The sequence below is a fragment of the Ailuropoda melanoleuca genome, chromosome 4 (genome assembly GCF_002007445.2).
Source record: "Ailuropoda melanoleuca isolate Jingjing chromosome 4, ASM200744v2, whole genome shotgun sequence".
NCBI lineage: Eukaryota > Metazoa > Chordata > Mammalia > Carnivora > Ursidae > Ailuropoda > Ailuropoda melanoleuca.
Genome location: NC_048221.1, coordinates 82,418,889 through 82,444,311, shown reverse-complemented (window position 1 = coordinate 82,444,311; position 25,423 = coordinate 82,418,889). Strand labels below are relative to the sequence as shown.

Here is a 25,423-nt window from a genome sequence, read left to right as displayed (position 1 = left end):
TTAGCACAGAGCCTGATGTGGGGCTTGATCTCACAACCCTGAGATCATGACCTGAGCTGAAATCAAGAGTCGGATGCTTATCTGACTGGGCCACCCAGGTGCCCCCTTCTGCCCATTTTTTAATTGGGTTTTTGTTTGTTTTTTGATGTGTAAGTTCTTTATATATTTTGTATATTAACTTCTTATCGAATATATCATTTACCAGTATCTTCTCCCATTTACTAGGTTTCCCTTTCATTTTGTTGATGGTTTCCTTCACTGGAAAAGCTTTTTCTTACGTGTATTTCCAATAGTTTATTTTTGCTTTTGTTTTTCTTGCCTGAGGTGACACATTTAGAAACATGTTGCTAAGGCTGATGTCAAAGAGATCAGTACCTATTATTGTTTCTTCCAGGCTTTTTATGGTTTCGGGTCTCATTTAGGTCTTCAATTCAATTTGAATTTACTTTTGTGTGTGGTGTAAGAAAGTGGTTCTGTTTCATTCTTTTGCATGTAGCTGTCCAGTTTTCCCAGCACCATTTATTGAAAATACTATCTGTTACCCATTGTATATTTCTGCCTCCTTTTAAGTGTGGGTTTATTTCTGGGCTCTTTATTCTCTTCCATTGATATCTGCGTCTGTTTTTGTGCCAGCACCATACTGTTTTGATTACTACAGCTTTGTAGTGTATCTTGAAATCTGGATTGTGATACCTCCAGCTTTTTTTTTCCCCCCTCAAGATTTCTTTGGCTATTCGAGGTCTTTTTTGCTTCCACACCAATTTTGGTATTCTAGTTCTGTTAAAAATGCTGTTGGTATTTCAATATGGGTTACATCGAATCTGTAGATTGCTTTGGGCAGTATGGATATTTCAACAGTAATTCTTCCAATCCATGAGCATGGCACATCTTTGTTTTTGTTATCTTCAGTTTCTTTCATCAATGTTTTGTATTTTTTAGAGTACAGGAGGTCTTTCACCTTCTTGATTAAATTTATTCCTAAGTATTTAATTTTGGGGGATGTAATTGTAAATGGTATTGTTTTCTTAATTTCTCCTTCTGCTACTCAGCATATAGAAATGCAACAGATTCCTGTATATCAATTTTGTGTACTGCAATTTTCCTGAATTCATTGATCAGTTCTCATAGTTTTTGGTGGAGTCTTTAGGTGGAGTTCTGTTTATAGTATGTCATCTGCAAAGAGTGACAGTTTTACTTCATCCTTACCAATTTGGATGGTTTTTATTTCTTTTTCATGTCTGACTGCTGCAGATAGGACTTCCAGTACTACGTTGCATAAAAGTGGGAAGAGTGGACATCTTTGTTTCTGATCTTAGGGGAAGAGCTCTGTTTTTCACCACTGAGTATGGTGTTATCTGTCAGTTTGTCATATGTTGCCTTTATTATGTTGAGATATGTTTCGTTTAAAACTACTTCATTGAAAGATTTTATCATAAAAAGGATGTTGTATTTTGTCAGATGCTTTTGTGCATCTTATTGTGGTGATCATAAGGTTTTTATCCTTTCTCTTATTAATGTGATACATCACATTGATTTGTGAGTATTGAACCACCTTTACACTCTCAAATAAATCCTACTTCATCATGGTGAGTGGTTTTTTTTGATGTACTGTTGAATTTTTTTTGTGAGAATTTTTATATCTTTGTTCATCAGAGATACTGGCTTGTAGTTTCCTCTTTTTTGTGGTGTCTTTGTCTGGTTTTGGTATCAGGGTAATGGCTGGCCTTGTAGAATGAATTCGTAAGTTTTTCTTCCTTTTCTGTTTTTTGATATAGTTTGGGAAGAATGTGTATTAACTCTTCTTTAAATGTAGTATTTACATGTGAACCTATCTTGTCCTGAATTTTGTTTGTTAGTTTTTTTTATTACTGATTCAATTTTATTAGTAGTAATTGGTCTTTGGTCTGTTCAAATTTTCTATTTCTTCATGATGCAGTTTTGGAAGATGTGTTGCTAGGAACTTATTCATTTGTTCTAGGTTGTCCAATTTGTTGGTATATAATTTTTCATAATCTCTTATAATCCTCTGTATTTTTGTAGGGTCAGTTATTTCTCTTCCTTTGTTTCTCGTTTTAATTATATGAGTCCTCTCTTTCTTGATGAATCTGGCTAAGGCTTTATCAATTTTGTTTATATTTTCAAAGAATTAGTTCCTGGTTTTATTGATCTTTTCTATTTTTTTTAATCTTGATTTTATTCATTTCTGCTCTAATATTTATCATTTCCCTTCCTCTAGCTTTGGGCATTATTTGTTTTTTTTGTGTGTGTGTGTGTCTAGCCATTTCAGGTGTAAAGTTAAGTTGTTTGAGATTTTTCTTTTTCTTTTCTTTTTTTTGACATAGGTCTATATTGTCATAAACTTCCCTCTTAGAATAGCTTCTGCTACATTCCAAAGATTTGAACCATTGTGTTTCCATTTTCATTTTTCTCCATGGTTTTTTTTTTCCCTCTCTGATTCATTGTTTAGTAGCATGTTATTTAGCCTCTGTGTATGGTGTACTTTCTAGACTTTTTCTTGTAACTGATTTCCAGTTTCCTACTGTAGTGGTTAGAAAAGGTGCTTGATATGATTTCATTTTTCTTAAATTTATTGAGACTTGTTTTGTGGCCTAACATGTGATCTGTTCTGGAGAATGTTCTATGTATACTTGAAAAGATTTTGAAGAAGACTCTATTTTTTTACCTAAATTTAAAGCCAAGGTAAGGAGAATTGATATCTTTTCACCTATAGGCTCCAGGCAAGGAGAAAGGATGGAGATGTCCCATGGGCCAGGCTTTTTGTGAGACAGTTTTAGGTACATTCTCACATTTACTCCTCCAACCTTATGATGCTGGCACAACACACCCATGTTACCATCAGGGAAAGTGATGTGAAGTGAAAAGTTAAACTTTGAGTGTTAGAGCTGAAATTTGAACCAAGTCTGCTGGCCCCTGTATCAATACTCTTTCCCCTGGCCACCACCCTTTACCATGTGCAGTCATTCCCACCAATATCCGTATTGAATTCGCAGAGGGTCCGCCTTTGTGCTCCCAGCCTAGGTTATAGTGGGGGTCATGAAATCAATGCCAGGATAGTGCAGGTAAGGCCACCCAGCAGCCCCCACAGATTGCTGAGAGCTAGCAGCCACCCGTGAACAGCTCTGGAGAAAGAGGTGAGGTCCTTGCTGGCATTCTTTTCCCCACCACAGAATGGTTTGAAGCCTCTTACCTATTCCTTCCTTTCTTCCCCAATACCCTCTCAAGTTTGGTTCTTTCCTCAATTATCCACTTCCTCCCCACCCCCACCAGTCTTTTCCTCCAGAATAATTTTTATGAACACCCGTACACGTTGCTTTTCACTTCATTTCAACTTTGGCTCTGCTCCCATTTTTGTCCTCTACACTCCTGCTGTTGTTGATTTCATCAGAATAGGCAACATAAGCAATTACCTGCAGCAAATATATATGGAGCCTTCCCTCAACAACCAAGTCCTCCTTCATCCTACACTTGAAGTCTAGTGATAATAAAATTGAGAGAGAGACATTTGGACATCAGCATACTAATACTCCCAGAGAGTATACCCCACACATTATTTAGGTCAATTTTTACGACCGGGTGTTATGCTTTCTGTACCTATTTTTTTATTTTCTATTTTACCCACATTATTTATCTTGGAGTTGCCATGTGCTTAACCAAAGTCTTGGGAGGACAGCATCTCTTCAACTCCTGCCAACTGTCAGCAGGTAGGGAGCTCATATACTTCATACTCAGGTAGAATGGGTTTGAAGAAGCTAGGTCCCATTGACTGGCTCTGAGAGATAGAGCAAACTACTAAAAAAAAAAAAAAAAAAAAGAAAGAAAAAGAAAAGAACGAGTATTTTTGCTGTTTCTGGATGCAACATTCTGTATATATATTTGTTAGGTCCATCTGGTCAAATGTGTCTTTCAGAGCCACTGTTTCCTTGTTGATTTTTCTCTCTGAATGATCTATCCTTTGCTGTAAGTGAGGTGTTCAAGTCCTCTGCTTGTATTGTATTACTGTCAGTTTCTCCTTTCTTGGCTGTTAATAATTGCTTTCTGTTTTTAGGTGCCCCTATGTTGGGTGCATAAATATATACTGTTGGGTTGTTATCTTTGTCATTATGTAGTGCTCATCTTTGTCTCTTGCTACATGAATTGTTTAAATCTTTTAGAATGTGAGTTATTCATTGTAACTAAAAAAAGTTAATTAGGTTATAGACTAATCTTTCATTTTTCTTCAAATAGTCAATAACTGACCTTTAATTCATTAGACCTATACATTTAAAATAATATATTTAAGACCCTCTCCAAAACAAAACACGAATATGTCTTCCTAGAAAAAAAGTTCACTGTATAAGGCAAGTTATAATCTTTGAAAAGTCTACCACAGATATTCTTAACCAGAGAATCAGAAGTTTAGGTTAAAAAAAATACATCTTCGTATTCTCAAAATTTAGCATTTCCTTCAACTACAGGTATAGATAACAACAGAAATAGTATCAATACCTATAACTTTCTCTACAATAAAAATTGTACTGCAATCACCTAGGGAACTTAAACACTAATATCTAGATTCCATAAGTTCTATATAACTTCCCCTCCCCCCAGTATTTTATTATAACTTTTGAAACCTACAGAAACATTGAAAAAGTTTGTGATGAATACTCATGTACCCAGTACCTAGATTCTAGAGTTGACATTTACCGTTCTTGCTTCATCCCTTACCTTTCCATTTGTGTATCTCTCCATCCCTAAGTTGATCTGAGTTTTGGTGCCTTTCAAAGTAATTTGCAGGTGTCCAAGATCTTTCCCCAAAATACTTCAGCATGTCTACCTTTACTAAAGTTCAGTTCCTTGTAAAATTTGGAAACCATGAAACGCATAAATTCCAAGTGTGTGTAACGTAAGTTTCTGTAAGTGAATATACCCATGTAGTCCATTTTCAAGATGCAGAACATTACCATTATCTCAGTCTTTTATCTCCTCCTAGTAAATCCCTGTTGTTTTGGTTTTTTCACTATGCCTTATTTTTTCCTGTTTCAGACTTCATGTAAGCAGAAGTGTACAGTCTGTCCTCTTTTGGAGATAGCCTCATTTCACCCAGCATATTTTTGAAATTCTCCATGTTGTGACATGTATCAGTGGTTTGTTCTTTTTATTCCTGTTAGTCTGCTACATGAATATACTTTAGTTTGTATATTCTAGCTTTTATTAATGGACATTCGGATTTATACTAATTTTTGGCTGTCTGAATAAAACTGCTTTGAACATTATATAAATCTTTTTATGGACGTATCTTTTCACTTCTGTTGGAGTGGAATTGCTAGGTCATAAGATAGAAATATATTTAGTTTTTTAAAACGGTGTCAGATCTTTTCAAAAGTGGTTGTGGCATTTTACATGCTTACCAGCAGCATATGAGAGTTTAGATTGTTTTACAACTTTGCCAACATTTTATATTTTATTTTAATATTACTTCTTAATATCAGTATTCTTTTTTCCTGAGTCTTGTTTTATTTGATTCATTTTTAAATTCATTTTGCACATTATAAATTTGCTCCCCTACACCCCCATCCCCAAAATAATCTTTATAAAGTAGCTTTGGTGAGATGCGAAACTCCTTATATTAAAAATTGGGAATTGGCAATTTTTATTTTTGAAGAAATTTTTTAGAAAAATTTTCTTTTTGCAAAATATTTAACTTTGATATTAATTTTGGTCATATTATACTGTGTGCTCCTTTGGCATTTATGATGATGTGTATAGAATTTTGCTTTGTTCGAAACTGCATTTAGAAATGGGTTTTTGTTTTCTAATTTTCGTAGGAAAATCAGTTCAAGATAAGAGTTTGTGAATGATTTAATGGATAAAATAAGCAGTTGGAGAAAAATCTGTTTTTCAGATAGCTTACTGATACATTAGTTTTAATGTCTACCTCCTAAGTTCATTGAAATTCCCAAGGGAAATGTTTTTGTGTCTCACTATTCACCTTTTTGGACTCTTTTCTTTATCTAGAACATAAAAATAGTATTTAATGTATCTATTTCACATGACTACGTGGTAAAATCCGATGATGACTTTTAGGATTCAAAATTTACTTTTTCTGTTAATTACCAACTGACTTCTAGTTCCAGGGTTGTTGTATTTTTTTTTTCTTTTTTACTGTCATTTTCTTTATTAAAAAGATAGCTTTTACTTTTTGTTCAAAATGTGGAGTTTTAAGTAGAGCTATGTTTAGAATTTCATTTACAGTCAGGCACACCAGAAATGCACATCGTGTTTTGGCATACACTTTCAAATGAAAGATGCCACTGTGAAAACATTTTATGACTTTTTTTGTTTGTTTGGTTAGCCTTTCCCTGGGTTTACAATGAAATAGGTAATTATAGATTTTTAAATACAGATATAGCTATAAGTGGAGAGAAAGGAAAGAGACGTTTTTGTGCTGATTTTGAAAAAGAATAGTCTCTTCAACAAATGGTATTGGGAAATAGGATATCCACATGAGAAAAAGGAAATTGGACCCTTACCTTGCATTGTGCACATAAATCAAAATGAATTAATGACTTAAATATTAGACCTGAAACTAAAAACTCCTAGTACAAAACATAGGGAGAATACTTCCTGATCTTAGTCTTGGTAATAATCTCTTGATCGACGCCAGAAGCACCAGCACCAAAGCAAAAATAGACTATTCATCAACTTGTACACATTAAATATGTACAGTTCTTTGTATATCACATCTCAATAAAGCTGTTAATAAACCAACATACTGTTCAGCAATTGTATTGTTGTGTATGTATCTGATGATCAATGATTGCCTTATTATACACAAAGAAATTATGGTATCAGATCTGCAGAATACAAAAATCAATTTAATTGCAATGTAAATAATGAGTTTTAGGGGGCTATGACTAAAGGAAGAAAATTCAGTTAGAAGGGTTTTTTAGTAATCTAGTTCTCTAGTTAGCAATCCATGCTTAGATTCCTGGGGAGGATTTCTCCTGGAAAAGAATGAGATCAGCGTGGAGCACTAGGAGTATGAGGTGTCTGTTAGCCATGTGGAGATCATCTGTAGAGCGATAGCGGAGCAGTTCTGGAGTTCTCGATCTGGCCTAAAGAAATTTGGGAATCATAGAAATTTGGGATCATAGAGAAGATGGTTACTGAAGCTTGGAGTGGTAAATATACCCATGGAAAGTATTTCAGTTTACTCAGTGTACTCTTACATCTATGGATACACATTAAACAATGTTAATTGCAAGCCATGAAAAAGAACTGTGGTTTTAATCATTAACATAAAACATAATTTGCAAGCTACCTGTAAATAACAGTAGCCTTAATAAATAAAATGATGACGGTCATAAATGATTATTTTTATATCAGGTAGTTGACTTCAGTTTACTTACATATTTATTGAACAGCTTTTGGAATTTGTGTTGCTATCATTAAGTGGTGGTATTACAAAGGAAAAATATCACTTTGAGAAGAACTGCATTTACATTGTTTTGTTTTAAGCCAGGATGTTATAGTATTAGGATTGCAGAATACAAATATCAGCCTAATTGCAATATAAATAATGGGCTTCAGGGCAATATGACTACCGGGGGGAAAACCCAGTTAGAAGGTTGTTTTGAATGGTTTTCTGAGGCGGACCGATATGTTAAGTTTTACATTTTAGGGAGGGTATTCTGTGATAAGTCAGTGATGGCATGTCTGGATGTGGAAGCAAGAACGAGAGGGTTATTTTATTTATTTATTTTAAGTATTTTTATTTATTTGTCAGAGAGAGGAATCGAGAGAGACAGACAGACAGGCAGAGGGAGAAGCAGGCTCCACACCGAGTAAGGAGCCCGGCACCGAACTCAGTCCCAGGACCCTGGGATCATGACCTGAGCTGAAGGCAGACATTTAACTGCCTGAGCCATCCAGGTGTCCCGGGGGGTTATTTTAATAGTACATAATAATACTAGGGTAAATAGAGCTACCAAGAAATATTTTAAAAATAAAAACAGGTCTTTAGTTATTGATATTAGGTATAAAAAGAAATCTGCAAGGATCACAGCTGATCTGTTTGGGTATCTAAAGAATGGCGACACATTTAATGAAAGGAAATAAGTGTAGCCCATAGTTAAAACAAAACAAAACTTGGGAGTTTGGTTTCTGATTTCTGGATTTTGGCATCTAAGTTTATAGATAAGTGTGGCAACAAAAGAGAACAGGTGTTCTGTCTTCAGGCTTTTGTTCCGGCTCTTATTCCGCCCCACCCCGCCCCGCCCCCGGTTTATGGAAGGTTGCAGAGTTGAACTAGCTTTGTGAAACTGAGCCGTGACTTCATCTAGGTGTAAACCCAGACTCAAGTGATGAGATGAAATGGGTTTTCCTTAAGCACGTATTAAGTACAAAATATACCTTTAAGGAGGTACTTTCTTTTCACGTAACTCAGGGTATACTGTATTCTTGCATTGTTGGTTTGTATCAGTTATTTGGGATAAATACATTTGTAATATTTTTAGTGATTTTTTAAAAATATGTATTGCTTATTTGAAACAATAAGATCCTTAATTCTTCTTTTAAACTTTTAGTTTTTACTGCTTTTAATATAAAAATATTTAGTAAATAGTGGTAACCTTTAAACATACTACTTTATAAGAAACTTTTGACTTTGTTTGAAAGTAATTATAAATTGAGTTTTAAAATCAGTAATAGGGGTGCCTGAGTGGCTCAGTGGATTAAGCATCTGTCTCTGGTTCAGGTCCTGATCCTGGGGTCCTGGGATCAAGCCTCCTTCTCCTTCTCCCTTTGCCTCTCCCCCTGCTCGCTCGTGCTCTCTCTCTTCCTCTCAAATAAAATCTTTAAAAAATTCAATAATGTCTTTAGTTCTTATTATTAGTGAAAATGTATTTGTTAATTCCCATAAAATATTAATGTCTGAAAGACTAAATTCAGACATTGGCTAAAAGTTTAACATTAGAAGAAATCTTATTTGTAATTTGATTGAATTTTAGAAATGTATAAAACCTAGTCAATGTTAGATTACATATTTGAAAGTTGGGAAGAGTAAATCTTAAAACTTCTCATCACAAGGGTAGAAAATTTTTTTGTAACTTTGTATGGTGACAGATAATGATTTACTGTGATTGTTTTACAGTGTATACAAATAATAAATTAGGTTGTACACCTGAAACTAATACAATGTATGTCGATTTTACCTCAAAAAAAAAAAAAAAGAACCTCAATCTACAGATGTCTTTGTAGTAGTGAATGGTCTCTCTTAAAATCCTGTGCTTCTGGATTTACATCAGTATTTGTCAGTACTAGATAGTCCACATGGTGCCTGTGTGCGTGAGAAGACATTTTCAGGGATGATGTATGTAAAATCTCATTACAGGCATTAACAGATAAACATTTGCAATTGATTTGGATAAAGGGGAACACTAACTTTCAGCTCCAATTAAACATTGTTCCCCATCCACCAAAAGATGCAATATTCTCATTAATAGATCTATATTACAAAAAATGCACTCCATTATTTGAATTTAATCAATAAAAACTTTGTGGGAAAATATGTGTAGAACCTTTTTATACTCTGCCTAAAGAAGTCTGTAAAGTTAATAATGTTAAAAACTAATTTAATTGAATTACAAATTGTGCTGCAATTAACTTGATAGCTGCATACTAGATAACTTGATAACTTTCATACTAAAATTGTATAGACACCATGCTCAATACATAGATAGTATAGTCATTAATGAAGTACATACATGTCTTGTATTAGTAATTACTATTCTATAAATATAGTACAGAATGCATCATATAAAAATACGGTCTTTAAAAAACAATTTCTGATAAGATGCACAGTCCCAGTGACAATCAGAAAATTCTGTCAATGCTAACGGAGGTGAAGAGAGGTGAAGCAGGGAGAGTTGACTCTTGTTTACTAGAGTAGTTTCAGCTGAAATGAAACAGAGCTTAAAATTTCTAAATTGAATTGTATTTTAAGTGAAAGATTATCTGCTGTTGATAAGAGTGTCATGCAACTCATGCAGGTTTTATCTGTCTTTCACAGAGCTCCTTAATAAGCATTTACGGTCAGTTTTTGGCAGCCTTAGAATCACTGAAGGCATTCTGGGATGTTATGGATGAAATCGATGAGAAGACTTGGGTACTTGAGCCAGAAAAACCTACCCGGAGTGCGACGGCACGCAGAATTGCACTAGGTACGGAAAAAGGATTAAAGAGAGAGAGTGTGTGTGTGTGTGTGTGTGTACTTTGTATTAATTAGGAAAATGGATCTAAAGAGGATATTGGACTCTTAGGTGAGTTTTTTTTTTTTTTTTTATGAAGTCAGCTATTAAAACTTTGGGATGAACTGTGATTTATTACTGTGTATTTGAATAAATGTGTCAGGAGAAAAGGGCAAGTACTGAGGTGTTTCGGTATAAAAGGTGATGGTCAATGAAGTATCATTCAGAGATACTGTTTAATTAGATTTTAATTAGCACAGAAATAATGGAACAGGTTTTTCAAAACTTACATTTCTTAGGGAAAAAATTGTAATAATGAAAGTCTTCATCCATGAGACTTAGACAAGATTAATATCAACAGATCTGGGAATAGTTTCTGACAAAATTTAGAGGATAAAAGAAGCTGAAGTGGGCCATGCATGCCATTGAAGAGTAATCAGAAAGCAGAAAATAATAAACATATTTTAGGTATTTTCTTTACTATAAATACATGATATTAATGAATAAGATGTGATATAACTGTAACTATCCCTGTAATATTACCATCTTTATTATAAAATTATTGCTTTATGTATTTTCATTATGAACAAGCAATATATGTCAGTTTAGAGTTCAACCGCTCAATGTTTTAGATGTTTTAAACTATATTTGAGCTCACAGTAAGTAGTGTAGTTAGATGACTATGAGATACCTATTTATATTTTTCCTTCTTGGTTTCCTTAGCCCAAATAAATATATTGTTAAAAGGCATATATTCTGGAGGATATTATGAAATTCTGTTGTGAATCATATCCACATTAGCAATTTTTGTATTTACTCCCCGGGCGTAATAGATTTTCTGGGAGAAAAGAAGTAACATGTAATTATAAGAAAAGGAAGGTATCATTGTGCAGCAGTTGTATAAGTAGTAGTGTCACTCAGTCTAAAAAGTCTAATGGTATTTAGTTTGGAATGATTAACAAATTATGGTGTATTTGTGAACAAATAGATATTAAGAATGAAAGTATTTTCCTCAAAGGAGTGTTGTAATTAATTTTCTTCATGGCTCCATTTAAATAATTATTTTGATCAGGTAACGATTAAATATACCTTTTATTATATTTCTCATTGTTCAGCATAGACAACCTGGTTTTTAATTCACTCTGTATTTACCTTTAGCTTTTTTTTTCACTTCAGGCATTGATTTGTTTTTTTAAGACCCAAGTTTTCAGCAAATTAATTGAAATATATTAAATAATATACCCATTGTTAAGTGAAAGAACTTTCTGGAGCCATTAGTACATGACACTGCTAAAGGCTAAAATGGAATTTGTGCTCATGGTAAAGAATGTATAAACAAATGAGATAATAAGTTAACTTTTGTATTTTTGTATTTCTCATGAATGATTTGTAGTCATTTTTTATTTTACTTGATTACCTTTTTTTGTCAGATCTGTTGTTAATTGTGTTCATGCTGTTGCCAACCTTAGCCAAAAGCTAATGCTATATTGTATAAAATTTATCAGGCCATTTTTATTGTAAAAATAAAATCCAAATAGACCGTATAGTTATACTAATGCACCTTCAAAAAATAGTAAAATTTCTGAAATTAGTACAATATTTCAGTAGGTAGAATTTATAAAAGAATCTAGTGCCAAATAGATTTTCTTAGATTCTATAAACTAGGTTAGTTGTTTTTGTTGAATGAACAATTTCTGATTTAATATGAATTGAATCCATTGTTAACATATAATGTGAAAGCTTCACATGGAACAAAAGAACTCAGAAAATGTTTTTTATTTCTGTATTTTTATATTTTGAGTTTTTAGATTCCAGGTGACATACTGTGTAATATTGGTTTCAGGTGTACAATATAGTGATTCAACACTTCATAGAGCACCCAGTGCTCATCACAACAAGTGCCCTTCTTAATCCCCAACACCTATTTAACCCATCCCACCACCTGCCTCCCCTCTGGTAACCATCAATTTGTGCTCTGTATTAAGAGTCTTTCTTGGTTTTCCTTTCTCTCTTTTTTTCACCCTATGCTCATTTGTTTTATTTCTTAAATTCTACTTATGAGTGAAATTATGTGGTATTTATCTTTCTCTGATTGACTTATTTCACTTAGCATAATACTTTCTAGCTCCATCCACCTAGTTGCAAATGGCAAGATTTCATTCTTTTTAATGGCTGGATAATATTCCATTGTATATCTATACCAGTACTTCTTTATCCATTCATCAGTTGATGGACACTTGAGCTGTTGCCATAATTTTGTCCATTGTAGATAATGCTGCTATAAACATCAGGGTGCATGTATCCCTTTGAATTAGTATTTTTGTATTCTTTCGGGTAAATACTTAGTAGTGCAATTCCTGGTTCATAGAATAGTTCTATTTTTAACGTTTTAAGGAACCTCCATACTGTTTTCCAGAGTGGCTGTACCTTTGAATTCCCACCAACAGTGCAGGAGGATTCCCCTTTCTCCACATCTTCACCAACACCTGTTGTTTATGTTGTTTTTAGCCATTCTGACAGGTGTGAAGTGGTATCTCAATGTAGTTTTGATTGAAGAGTGATGTTGAGCATCTTTTCATGTCTGTTGGCCATCAGTATGTCTTCTTTGCAAAAATGTCTATTCATATCTTCCCATTTTTCAATTGGATTATTTGTTTCTTGGGTGTTAAATTTTACAAGTTCTTTATATATTTGGATACTAACCCTTTACCAGATATGTCATTTGCAAATACCTTCTCCCATTCCATAGATTGCCTTTTAGTCTTGCTGATTATTTCTTTCTCTGTGCAGAAGCTTTTTATTTTGATGAAGTCTCAATAGTTTATTTTTGCTTTTGTTTCCCTTGCCTCAGAAGACATATCTAGAAAGAAGTTGCCAGTGTCATAAAGACATTACTGCCTGTGTTCTCTTCTAGGATTTTTATGGTTTCAGGTATCACACTTAAGTTGTGTTTCAGCCATTTTGAATTTATTTTTGTATTTGGTGTAAGAAAGTGGTTCATTCGTTTGCATGTTTCAGTCCAGTTTTCCCATCACCATCTGTTGAAGACTATACTTTTCCCATTGGATATTCTTTCCTGCTTTGTCAAAGATTAGTTGACCATATAGTTGTAGGTTTATTTCTGGGTGTCCTGTTCAATTGATCTGTGTGTCTGTTTTTGTGCCAGTACCATACTGTTTTGATCACTACAGCTTTGTAATGTAATTCGAAGTTTGGAATTGTGATGGCTCCAGCTCTGCGTCTCTTTTTCAAGGTTGCTTTGCCTATTCAGGGTCTTCTGTGATTCCATAAAAATTTTAGGATTGTTTTAGTTCTGTGAAAAATGCTGTTGGTAGTTTGATAGAGATTGTATTAAATGTGTAGATTGCTTTGGGTAGTATAGACATTTTAACGATATTTATTCTTCCAATCCATGAGCATGGAATGTCTTGCCATTTCTTTGTGTCATCTTCAGTTTTTTTGGTCATTGTTTTATAGTTTTCAGAGTATAGGTCTTTCACTTCTTTGGTTAGGTTTATTCCTAGGTATCTTATTATTTTTGTTGCAATTGTAAATGTGATTGATTACTTAATTTCTCTGATTCATTATTGGTGTATAGAAATGAAACAGATTTCTGTACGTTGATTTTTATATCCTGCAACTTTACTGAATTCGTTATCAGTTCCAGCAGTTTTTTGGTGGCGTCTTCTGGGTTTTCTATATAGCGTATCATGTCATCTGCAGAGAGTGAAAGTTTGGCTTCTTCCTTGCTGATTTGGATGCCTTCTATTTCTTCTTGAAGTTTTCTGATCGCTGTGGCTGGACTTCCAATATTATATTAAATAACAGTGGTGAGAGTGGACATTCCTGTCTTATTCCTGACTGTAGAGGAAAAGCTCTCAGTTTTTCCCCATTGAGGATGATATTAGCTGTGGATTTTTCATTGATGACATTTATGTTGAGGTGTGTTCCCTGTAACTCTGCTTTGTTGAGGGTTTTTATCATGAATGAATGAATGTTGTATTTTGTCAAATGTCTTTTCTACATCTATTGAAATGATATGGTTTTTATCCTTTCTTTTGTAAATGTGGTATATGTATCACCTTGATTGATTTGTGAATCTTGCAGCCCAGGAATAAAAACTTCTTGATCGTGGTGAATGATTTTTGGAATGTATTGTTGGATTCAGTTTGCTAGCATTTTTTTGAGAATTTTTGCATCCATGCTCATCAGGAGTATTGGCCAGTGGTTCTCTTTTTTTACTGGAGTCTTTATCTGGTTTTGGTATCAGGGTAATGCTGGCCTCACAGAATGAATGAATTGGGAAGTTTCCTTCTTTTCTTGTTTTATTTTTGTTTTTTGAATAGTTTGAGAAAAATAGATACTAATTCTTCTTTCAGTGTTTGGTAGAATTCACCTGTGAAGCAATCTAGCCCTGGACTTTTGTTTCTTGGGAGTTTTTGCATTACTGATACAATTTCTTTGCTTGTTATCAGTCTGTTCAAGTTTTCTATTTCTTCCTGTTCCAGGTTTGGTAATTTGTATGTTTCTAGGAATTTATCCATTTCTTCCATGTCGTCCCAATTTGTTGGCACATAGTTTTTCGTAACATTCTCTTATAATTGTATTTCTTTGGTGTTGGTTATTTCTCCTCTTTCATTTGTGATTTTATTTGGGTCCTTTCTGTTTTCTTTTTGATAAGTCTGGCTAGAGGTTTATTTTTTCAAAGAATCAGCACCTGGTTTCATTGATCTGTTTATTGTTTTTTTAGTTTCTGTATCATTTATTTCTGTCTTAATCTTTATTATTTCCTTCCTTCCGCTGGCTTTAGGCTTCGTTCATTGTTATTTTTCTAGGTCCTTTAGGTGTAAGGTTAGGTTTTTGGGGATTTTTCAGCTTCTTGAGGTAGCCTGCATTGCTATTATATACTTCCCTCTTGGGACCACTTTTGCTGCATCCCCAAGGTTTTGGATTGTTGTGTTTTCATTTTCATTTGTTTCCATTTTTTAATTTCTTCATTTCCTGGTTGACCCATTCATTGTTTAGTAGCATGTTGTTTAACCTCCGTTTATTTGTAGTCTTCCCAAAATTTGTCTCGTGGGTTGACTTTAAGTTTCATAGCATTGACTAAAAAAGGCGAGTGGTAAGATTTCAGTCTTTTTATAATTGTTAAGGCCTATTTTGTGACATTATATGTGATCCATTCTATAGAATGTTCCATGTGCACTTGAAAAGAATGTGTACTCTGTTTTAGGATGGAATGTTCTGAATATATCTGTTAAGTCCATCTGGTCCAGTGTGTCATTCAGAGCCATTGTTTCTTTGTTGATCTTCTGCTGAGATGATCTGTCCATTGATGTAAGTAGGGTGTTAAAGTCCCCTACTACTACTGTGTTATTATCAATTCGTTCCTTTATGTTTGTTATTGTTTTATATATTTGGGTGCTTCTACATTGGGTGCATACATATTTATAATTGTTAGATTTTCTTGTTGGATTGTCCTCTTTATTATGATATAGTGCCCCTTTTCATCTTTTGTTACAGTTTTGGTTTAAAGTCTAGTTTGTCCATAGGTAAAAACAGAGCTACCCTATGACCCAGCAATTGCACTACTAGGTATTTATCCAAAGGATACAAACATAGTGATTTGAAGGGGCATCTGCACCCCTATGTGTATAGCAGCAGTGCCCAAAATAGACGGAAAGAACCCAGATGTGTCCATCAAAGATGAATGGATAAAGAAGATATGGTGTGTGTGTGTGTGTGTGTGTGTGTACCACACACAGTGAAATATTACTCATTCATCAAAAAAGTGAAATCTTGGGCTGTCTGGGTGGCTCAGTTGGTTAAGTGGCTGCCTTCGGTTCAGGTTATGATCCCAGGTTCCTGGGATTGAGTCCCACATTGGCTTCTTGCTCAGTGGGGAGCTTGCTTCTCCCTCTGCTGTTGCTCCCCCTGTTTGTGCTCTCCCTCTGACACATAAATAAATCTTAAAAAAAAATTTTTTTTTACCATTTGCAACGACGTGGGTGGAACTAGAGGGTATTAAGTGAAATAAGTCAGAGAAAAACAATTATCATATGATATTACTCATGTGGGATTTAAGAAATGAAACATGATCATAGAGAAAGGGATAGAAAAATAAAGTAAGATGAAATCAGAGAGGGAGACAAACCATAAGAGACTCTTAATCATAGCAAACAAGCTAAGGGTTGCTGGAGGGGAGGTGGGTGAGGGGATGGGATAACTGGGTGATGGGCATTAAAGAGGTCAGTTGGTGTAATGAGCACTGGATGTTATATGCAACTGATGAATTACTAAACTCTGCCTCTGAAACTAGTAATACACTATATATTGAATTTAAAGTGAAAAAATAAAGCTAGCTTGTCTGATATAAGTATGGCTACTCCGTCTTTCTTTTGACACCCATTTGCGTGATAAATGTTTTTCCACTCCCTCCCTTTCAATCTGCAGGTGTCTTTAGGTGTAAAATGAGTCTCTTGTAGGCGGCGTGTAGATGGGTCTTGGTTTTTTTTTTTTTAATCCATTCTGACTCCCTGTGTTGTTGGATTGGAGAATTTAGTCCATTTACATTGAAAGTCATTATTGATAGAAAATGTTTTTATAAAACTTCATAAAAAAATCATGAACATGTTTGTTTTTACCATTTATTGTATTCCTGGTCTTTTAATTTTTGAGCACAGTTATGCTTTTCAAGAAAGTCATGGAAGTAATTTAGATAGTTCTTAATCTTGTGATTTCTTTTAATGTTAAAAATCTTTATCACTTTATAATTTTTATTTAAACTATAACAGAATTCTGACCAGAATTCTAGTATAAATTAATTATAGTAACTCTGGATTGACTATTTTGAAACTTTGGATGGATCCCCAAATCTTCCATCATCATAATTTCAAAATTTATTTCTTTTAGACTATAAAATACTAATATGCTTATAAAGAAACTATAAAACATTGGCTATCTTTCCTTTCGTACAGTAAGTACCCAAATAGATACCCCTTTATTTTTTTTGATGAACTTTTCTACTTCTATAAACTTCATATTTTTATTCTAGGAAATAATGCTTCAGTAAATATAGAGGTTGACCCCAGGCATCCTACTATGCTTCCTGAGTGCTGCTTTCTTGGAGCAGACCATGGTATGAGATCTCCTATTTAAATGTTTTTAACAGAGTCCTAAAATTCTTATCTCACACTGTTAAAATATTCTGAAATATTAATATATTGGTAATCATTTTAAATGAAAATGTCTCATCATTCTGAACTGTGTACTTTTGTGGTTTTTAAAAAATATGATTTAGATTTTCCAGTCAATTAGCAAATTCTGTATGTATATTTGTAAGCTACTAAGAGAGTAGATCTTAAAAGTTCTCATAAAAAAAAAACTTGTAACTACATGTGGTGATGGATGTTAACGAAACTTTGTAGTGAGTGTATTGCAATAAATACAATCATTGTTGTACACTGAAAACTAATACAGTGTTATATGCTAATTATATCTCAGTAAAAAAAAATTCTGTGCTAAATGTCTTTACAAAGTGACAGCAGCAGATGCTAAATTATTAAACTTTTTTTTTTTTTAATATCTGAAGTGGTAAAACCTCTGGGAATTAAGCTGAGCAGAAACATACATTTATGGTAGGTATCTTTGCAATACAATTATTATTTTTCTATTTTGCAAATTTAACAACAATTTTTTTTTCATGCTTTCAGGGATCCAGAAAATAGTCTGTTACAAAACTTGAAAGATGTTTTAGAAATAGATTTTCCAGCTCGCGCTAACCTGGAAAAATCTGTAAGTTTTATCAGTGCTTTGACATTCCAAACAGCATAGCTTAATGAAAGTTAAATGTTCTTCTTTTAGACACCAGAGAAAAATGAGGCTGAAAGGAGGGAGTTGGGAGAATATTATAACAGACTTCTGAACTGCAAGCAACAGTAGCATCAAAGAACTTGTTAACCTTTGATTAGTGGTTTAAGTATACTTTTTTCATGGTCTTCGTAGCAATAAAGTGATTAATGACAGACATCTTTATTATTAAAAATAGGGGGAAAGGTCCAAAGTAGCTAATGAGATGTTTGGATATTCTATTACTATCTACTTATGGATGATTGAAATAAAGTTTTAATTAGCTTGATGTATTTGTGAAAGGTGGCAGTACAGTTTTTAAAAATGAATAGACATTACCATGTCGCAAAAATAATAAACTTCTTAGAATTGATTTTTGATGAAGCAGCTGAGGTTACAGACTGTTAAAGTGGTGGGGCTGTTTTTGTCTTATTCCTTTAGTTACAGAATTTTGAAATTTAGTAACCACTAGCTAATGTCAGTTCTCTACATACTACAGTGGCATTATATTGATGTACAACATGGGAAAATTACTTAAGTCCAAAACAGAATTTGTTTTGAGTATATCTATGTGCATTACTTACTGGATGAAAAAGGAAGCACTCTTCTTACAAATAGCTTTTCTAAGGCATTAGTGATATAACTGTATTCTCTGTAATATAGTGGATAAGCTACCTTTATAAAAACTTTATAAAAAGTTTATAGGGGCGCCTGGGTGGCACAGCGGTTAAGCGTCTGCCTTCCGCTCAGGGCGTGATCCCGGCGTTATGGGATCGAGCCCCACATCAGGCTCCTCTGCTGTGAGCCTGCTTCTTCCTCTCCCACTCCCCCTGCTGTGTTCCCTCTCTTGCTGGCTGTCTCTATCTCTGTTGAATAAATAAATAAAATCTTTAAAAAAAAAAAAAAGTTAATATATATACCATATTATTCACTCTTTCTTATCTTACCCTGTGTGTTTTAAACACATATGCTTATATTTATTTTCTTTTGAAGGATTTTTCTATGGATTGTGGGATTTGTTATGCCTATCAGCTTGATGGCGCCATTCCTGATCAAGTGTGTGATAATTCCCAGTGTGGACAGCCTTTCCATCAAATATGCTTATATGAGGTAGAAATAAAATAAAAATAACCTTGGCAAGATGTTTTTGGTTACCATGACATAGGAAGTATGCATATTTGAAATATAGAGTCTAAGAATCTCTTCAGTGAATGGTGATCTCTTTTGCCATCAGCCCCTTTACCAGTTCATTTCCAGATGCCCATGTGCTTTCATTTCTTCATCCTGGTTACTAATAAGTGAAGAAATGGCCTAAAGTATCCCAAGAAGGGAGAAAATGTATCTAATATATTCATTGACTGACTGCTTATTGATAGTAACAAATGAAATTGATGCTACCTTAGTCTCTTTTAAATATCTCCTGTAACCCAGCGCAAACTCTGTGGACTCATCCAAGTGGGAGTAGTGGTGGCAATAAGGTGAAAGGGAGGTAGCACTATCGAGTATCTATTACTTTTCAGAGTAGATTTAAGTATAGAATAAATGTAACAGTCTTTTGATGTTGAGAAGAATGCATTTTATGATCTAAATATGTCATAGCACTCTCAGTGGCATTTTATTTACTATGTGAAGTCTGCTTTCATCCCTGTGTAGTCACTTGATCTCTGTAGCATTCCTCCTAGTGTACAGCTGACATGATTATATATGCATGTATATATAGAACACCTTCCAGTTGTATAGTGCTTTTAGTCTTCCTTAATATCACCTCCTGTTTTTGTGCTTACATATAGCAGTTGGTATTATCTGTACTGTAACAGTGGAGAACTTAGTGATGTCAATTTACCTTATATAAAACCATAATATACTAGGTCTAATTATATTCTTAAGGGAACATGTGCTTTCTTTTGTAATAATATTCATTTAATTTTTAAAAATGGACTGCTTTAATTTTCTAATTAATGGATTGAGAATTAACCCACTATTGGTGATTAAGACCAGAATTAAGACCTAAATATTCAAGAGCCTGTGGTATCTTTTATAGGAGGCATACTTAATTTATAATTAATGATTTTAGGTGGGGTCTATGAACCCCATGGATTTGTGTGCATTATTTTTGTGTCTTTTGGGATTGAGAAAGTGCATAAGGAGGCCCATAATTTGGCTATAAGGTACAGACCTCGAAATGCTGGTCTCCCCTTATTTTGTTATTTGGCATATTACCAGTGTGGTACTGGCTCAGGAAATGTTCCCCTTTTTGTTAAAAGAAAATTAAGGTAAATCTTTTGGGATAAAATATATATGTACTCAAAGGAAATGATATTTGGAGTAGCTGTAATTTGTAATCATGCTGACATTGCTCCCTTTATCTTTTTAAAATCTTCAGTGGTTGAGAGGACTACTGACTAGTAGACAGAGTTTTAACATCATATTTGGTGAATGCCCATATTGTAGCAAGGTAAGAAAATCATTAATAACATTTCATAAAATGTGCCTAGCTTTTAGTAACATGTTCGGGAAGATAAACTGATCAACTATATACATATCTAGCTAAAACATTTTGTTACTTGTTACTCTATGTATTAAAAAGAAGTAAAATTGTCCCTATCAATCAACAACATTTTGTTTTTGAAATTGCTCCTTTGACCAAAAAGAAAGAGTATTTTTCAAACTGTATCATGACACCATTTTCTAGCATAAAGCAATCTTAATTTTAGCATGTCCACAAACTTACTTTGTTAAAATGTACTCTCTTTTTACAAGCCAATTACCTTGAAAATGTCTGGAAGGAAATCCTGAAATAAGAACATAACCTTTCTGTGAAGAGCTGGCAACTTTAAAAATGATCAGAAAGATTTTATTTGATATCTTCATAGAAAATATAGAGCAAGACATACTAAAGTCAAAAGGAAAAGAACGATGAAGCCATAATAATACACGTCTGCCTTTGCCTCTTCACTAAGAGTCCAGTCTGGGACCTCCATACCAGTTGTAGAAGTGTATGTATAACAAGATGAAGATCTGGAATTACTGAATATATTCGGACTGGTAGAATCTTGATAGGGTTCATAGAATGTATTTGGGAATTGTATACAGCTGGATGGTTGTGGAGGACTTTTTATTTCATTCAGAATTTGAGACTCACAATACTTTTGTCTTCTCCTTGTGCTTTCCTATAGAAAAACATATAGTGTTAAGTTTGAGTTATCCTAGTATTTATTTTGTGTATTCGGTAAGAATACTAAATAAAACATGTTACACAAAAAGAACAAAGTTTTGTATATTTTTCCTGAGAAATTTAGGTCCTGGATCTACATTGTAAGGGATTACAAAGTACTTACCACATTAACCAACCGAAATCTAATTAAACTACTTGGTCCTTTCATATCAGGAAATAGGCTCTCTCATAACTATTGTATCCTTTAAAAATATGATGAAATATGAAAACAAAATTTTCTTGGCAAGACAAAAAACTGGGCTTAATCTTAAATGGGCAAGATAGTCATAATTAGAAAGCTTTTTGGTCATTAATAATTAGTGATTCTAGGGAAGCCAAGGCAGAGAACAAGATGGTGAGGGCAGTGCTGCATGTCCTCAGAGCAGTCTCCTGCCCAGGCTCCAGAGAATGATGTCTTCCAATAACAGACCTTGAGAAGACAGCTGGTTAAAATCCTTATTTGTCCTGAAAGTTGATCCAAGAAAAGATGCTCATTCTAATCTCTTAGCCAAAAAGGAAACAAGCAGGCTCTACAAATTATAGTTTTACAATGTTAAGCTGGAATGCCTAGAAGCACACAACAAAATTTGTCAAAGGATGTTGCCAGAGATTCATGAAGATAAACATTAACCTTGTACTTTGGTAGGGACTTGGAACACACTGTACGGCAAGCAGGATCAAGCTGTCTACATGGTGGAAGTACGAAGGAGGATATCTTCGTAACAAGTAAACCTCTGAATAAACGCAGAAAAAGCAGGTATTTCCTAGGAAGAATCAGCAGCTGACTCATGGTGAGGACCTAATGTATGTGAACTCAGATCTTAGCAACTCCAGTCAGGAACTGTGATTGCAAAGGGCAATTACTATTTAGCACAAAATCCCATTTCCCCCCAAATTGGTCTATAGGATTGAACACAGTCTCAGTCAAAATCCTAGCAGGCTTTGGAAATGCAAAGGACCAAAAATAGCTAAAACAACCTTGATGAAGAACAGAGTTGAAAGACATGCTTCTCCATTTCAAAACTGACCACAAAGCTAGAGAAATCAGGACAGTAATGGTTCTGGCAAAAGGACAGGCATACAAATCAGTGGAATAGAATTAAAAGTACAGAAGTAAACTCACATATATGAGCAATTGGTTTCCAACAAATGTACCAAGGGAATTCACTGGGGACGGATAATCTTCAACAAAGGTGCAGAGACAACTGGACATCCTTGCAAAAAGATAAAAATAGACCTGTACCTCATTTTATACAAAAATTGTAGACCTAAATATAATAGCTAGAATATAAAAACTGGAGAAATTCTTTGTGTCCTAGGGTTAGGTAAAGAGTTCTCATATTAAATTCACAAACCACAAAACACTTTTGTAATTCAAAGGACATCATTTAAAAAAAAAAAGTCACAGATTGGGAGAAAATTCTGCAAATCATTTATATGATAAGGGACTTGTATCCAGAATATGTAAAGAAAACTTGAATAGATAATTCTCTAGAAGCATATGAAAAGATGCTCAGCATCATGGATTGTAAGAGAAATGCAAATCAAATCTAGAGTGAGATATCATCTTACCCCTTTTAGGATGGCCATTATCAAAAGAACAGAAAATAACAAATGGTGAAGATAGACTGAAACCCTTGTGTGCTCTTGGTAGAACTATAAAATGGTGCAGTCATTATGGGAAACAGTATAGAAGTTCCTCAAAACATAAAAAGAATTACATGATCCAGCAATCCTACTTCTAGGTATATATTCAAAAGAATTCAATTAAGTTTCTTGCAGAGATATTTGTGCACCCATCATAGCATTAGTCACAGTAGCCAAGAGGGACAAACAACCAAATATCTATAGGTAGATGAATGGATAAAGAAAGATGTGGTATAAATAACATATAAAGGAAAATTATGCAGCCTTAAAAAGGAAATCCTGCCACATACTACAGTACGGACGAACCTTGAAGACATTATGCAGAGCAAAATAAGCCAGTCACAAAAGGACATATATAATTCCATTAATACAAAATATTTAAAGTAGTCAAAACAGCAAAGTAAAAGGGTAGTTGCCAAAGCGTAGGGGAGTTGGTATTTAGTGGGTCTAGAGTTTCAATTTTACAAGATGTAAAGTTCTGGAGATCTGTTATACAACAGTGTGGATATACTTGGCACTACTAAACCATACAATTGAGGTAAGTTTCATGTTATGTGCTTTTTACCACAATAAAAAAAAAGATTTAAAAATAATATAGTGATTCCCAACATTTATCATGACATGGCACCCTTTACCCAATATACATGCTGCCATATACTGGGTAAAGGAAGAGGCTATTTCTAACCAGAGGGAACTGCCCCACGGTGCATACTGTGGCATGTCTCTTCGAAAGCTAGACTGAACAGATACTGATACATGCAAGTAAAAAACAAAAATGTTTTTTAACATCATTCCTGTTGGCCAAGGCTCCAAAAATCAGTTTCCTGTTTTCAGCTTGTGACAAGTTGTTCTGTTTCTGCTTCACTTTGGTGCCCTGGCCTGCCCTCTCCTTGTACCATTTATCAAGTAACTTGGAAGAGAAGAAATTTATGAACAAGGCAAAATATTTCAATCTTCATCTGATGTAGTACCATCATTCTTCACAATAGCTACTTTCCTGACCTCTAAACAACCATTCTTCAAAGAGCCTTTTTTACCACAAAAGTCACTTTCAGGATACAGCGTTTTAGAGGTAAGAAGTAACTTCTACATAAGGTATATAAAACAAAATAGATGTCTTAAAGGCACTTTAGCTCTTCTACCTAGAAGAAATTATTGAGAGTCAAATAACTTACTTTAAATTACTCTTTACTGCTGGAGAGCTAATAGAGGCACACAATCACAATTTATCTAAATTTTTGTCAGGTTTAGAGGCACCTGGCTGGCCCAGGGTAGAGCATTTGACTCTTGATCTCAGGATCATGAGTTCAAGCCTCATGTGGGTATGGAGCCTACTTTTTTTTTAAAGAAAAAAATTCTGTCAGTTTTTTTTGCTAAAGGCAAAATAAGTGAATAATTTCTCCTGTGGACCCATACATTGTTCTTCCACAAAGAAAAAGAAATATGCCATCAAATTGTATATTTTTAAAGCCTGAGACCACTGGTAAGCTAACTTAAGTAGGATTTATATATAACTTACATGTGGAAATGGATGATACCCCATCTAGGTAAGAACAGAAATCCAGCTACTAGAATTTCTAGATAGAAGTGTCTACTGTAGAACTATGTACCCAGTCTCTCTGTAAGCAACAACTAATATCAAATGGGAAAGCACTCATCTAAGGATTTAACCACCAGTTGTCTTCAGCTTACTGAGTGATCTACTTGGGTAAGAGTCTGTGGCATGGGTTGTAAAAATGTTGCGAGCTGCCTGTTTTGTGAATAAAGACTGGAACACAGCCATGCTCATTTGTTTATGTATTGTCTATGGCTGCTTTTATATTGCAATGGTGGAGTCGAACTGTTCCGACAAAGAGTACGCTGTAAACCTAAAATATTTACTGTCTGGCTGTTTAAGAAAAAGTTGTCTCATCTATGGCATAGTTTTTTCAAACATTAGAAAAAGCATACAAATCATTTTGGGATCTTGTTAAAATGCAGATCTCATTCAGAAGGTCTGACATGAGACCTTACAGTCTGTGTTTCCAAAAAGCTCCAGGTAATGCCAGTGCAGCTGGTTGGCACAGCACATTTTTTAGTAGCAGGGGCTTAAGGTGTGCAGTAATCTACTCTGCTAGTGTAGTGTTTCTCAGCCAGTGACAGTTTTGCCCCATGGGACATTTAGCAATTTCTGGAGACATTCTGGGTTACTATGGGAGGAGGTACTATTGGTATGTACTGGATAAAGGCCAGAGATGTCCTACAGTGTACAGGACAGCCCCTTAACCCAGCTCAATATGCCCATAGTGATGCTGTTGAGAAACCTTGATTTCTGAGCAAGTTACTAGCCTTGAATTCATATCAGAGTCCATTAGAAAGCTGTGAAAAGAATCAGTACCCCTTTTAGTTCTGGCTATGAATAATAGGCATCAGACCTCCCCTCCTTCTGTGAAGCCCACGAAATGAATACAGTATAATAGAGCTGGAC

At 34.3% G+C, this 25,423-nt stretch overlaps 2 protein-coding genes and 1 pseudogene across 8 annotated transcripts in view; 2 read left to right on the top strand and 1 right to left on the bottom strand.

Moving 5' to 3' along the window:
• FANCL (FA complementation group L) overlaps nucleotides 1-21,358 on the top strand; it is a 91,729-nt gene extending 70,371 nt beyond the window's left edge. For all 6 annotated transcript variants that reach the window (XM_034659169.1, XM_011221545.3, XM_034659172.1 and 3 more), the window contains 7 exons: nucleotides 10,070-10,220; nucleotides 17,302-17,385; nucleotides 17,839-17,884; nucleotides 17,960-18,041; nucleotides 19,089-19,205; nucleotides 20,479-20,550; nucleotides 20,856-21,358. In XM_034659169.1, coding sequence (XP_034515060.1) covers nucleotides 10,070-10,220; nucleotides 17,302-17,385; nucleotides 17,839-17,884; nucleotides 17,960-18,041; nucleotides 19,089-19,205; nucleotides 20,479-20,550; nucleotides 20,856-20,891 — 588 coding nt within the window. In that variant the 3' untranslated portion in view covers nucleotides 20,892-21,358. The remainder of the gene's footprint in view (nucleotides 1-10,069; nucleotides 10,221-17,301; nucleotides 17,386-17,838; nucleotides 17,885-17,959; nucleotides 18,042-19,088; nucleotides 19,206-20,478; nucleotides 20,551-20,855) is intronic.
• Nucleotides 20,928-25,423, bottom strand: part of VRK2 (VRK serine/threonine kinase 2) — a 114,288-nt gene continuing 109,792 nt past the window's right edge. The window contains exons 13-14 of one of the 2 annotated variants that reach the window (XR_004624901.1): nucleotides 22,433-22,523; nucleotides 21,134-21,265 (exon numbers count right to left, since the gene is read on the bottom strand). Coding sequence is in view for 1 of the 2 variants with exons in the window: in XM_034659167.1 (XP_034515058.1) it covers nucleotides 20,963-21,265 (303 nt within the window). In the remaining variant the exon portion in view is untranslated. Of the gene's footprint in view, nucleotides 21,266-22,432; nucleotides 22,524-25,423 lie in introns of both variants that reach the window. The other variant, XM_034659167.1, reaches the window with a different exon arrangement.
• Nucleotides 21,345-24,107, top strand: LOC109489207 (annotated as a pseudogene).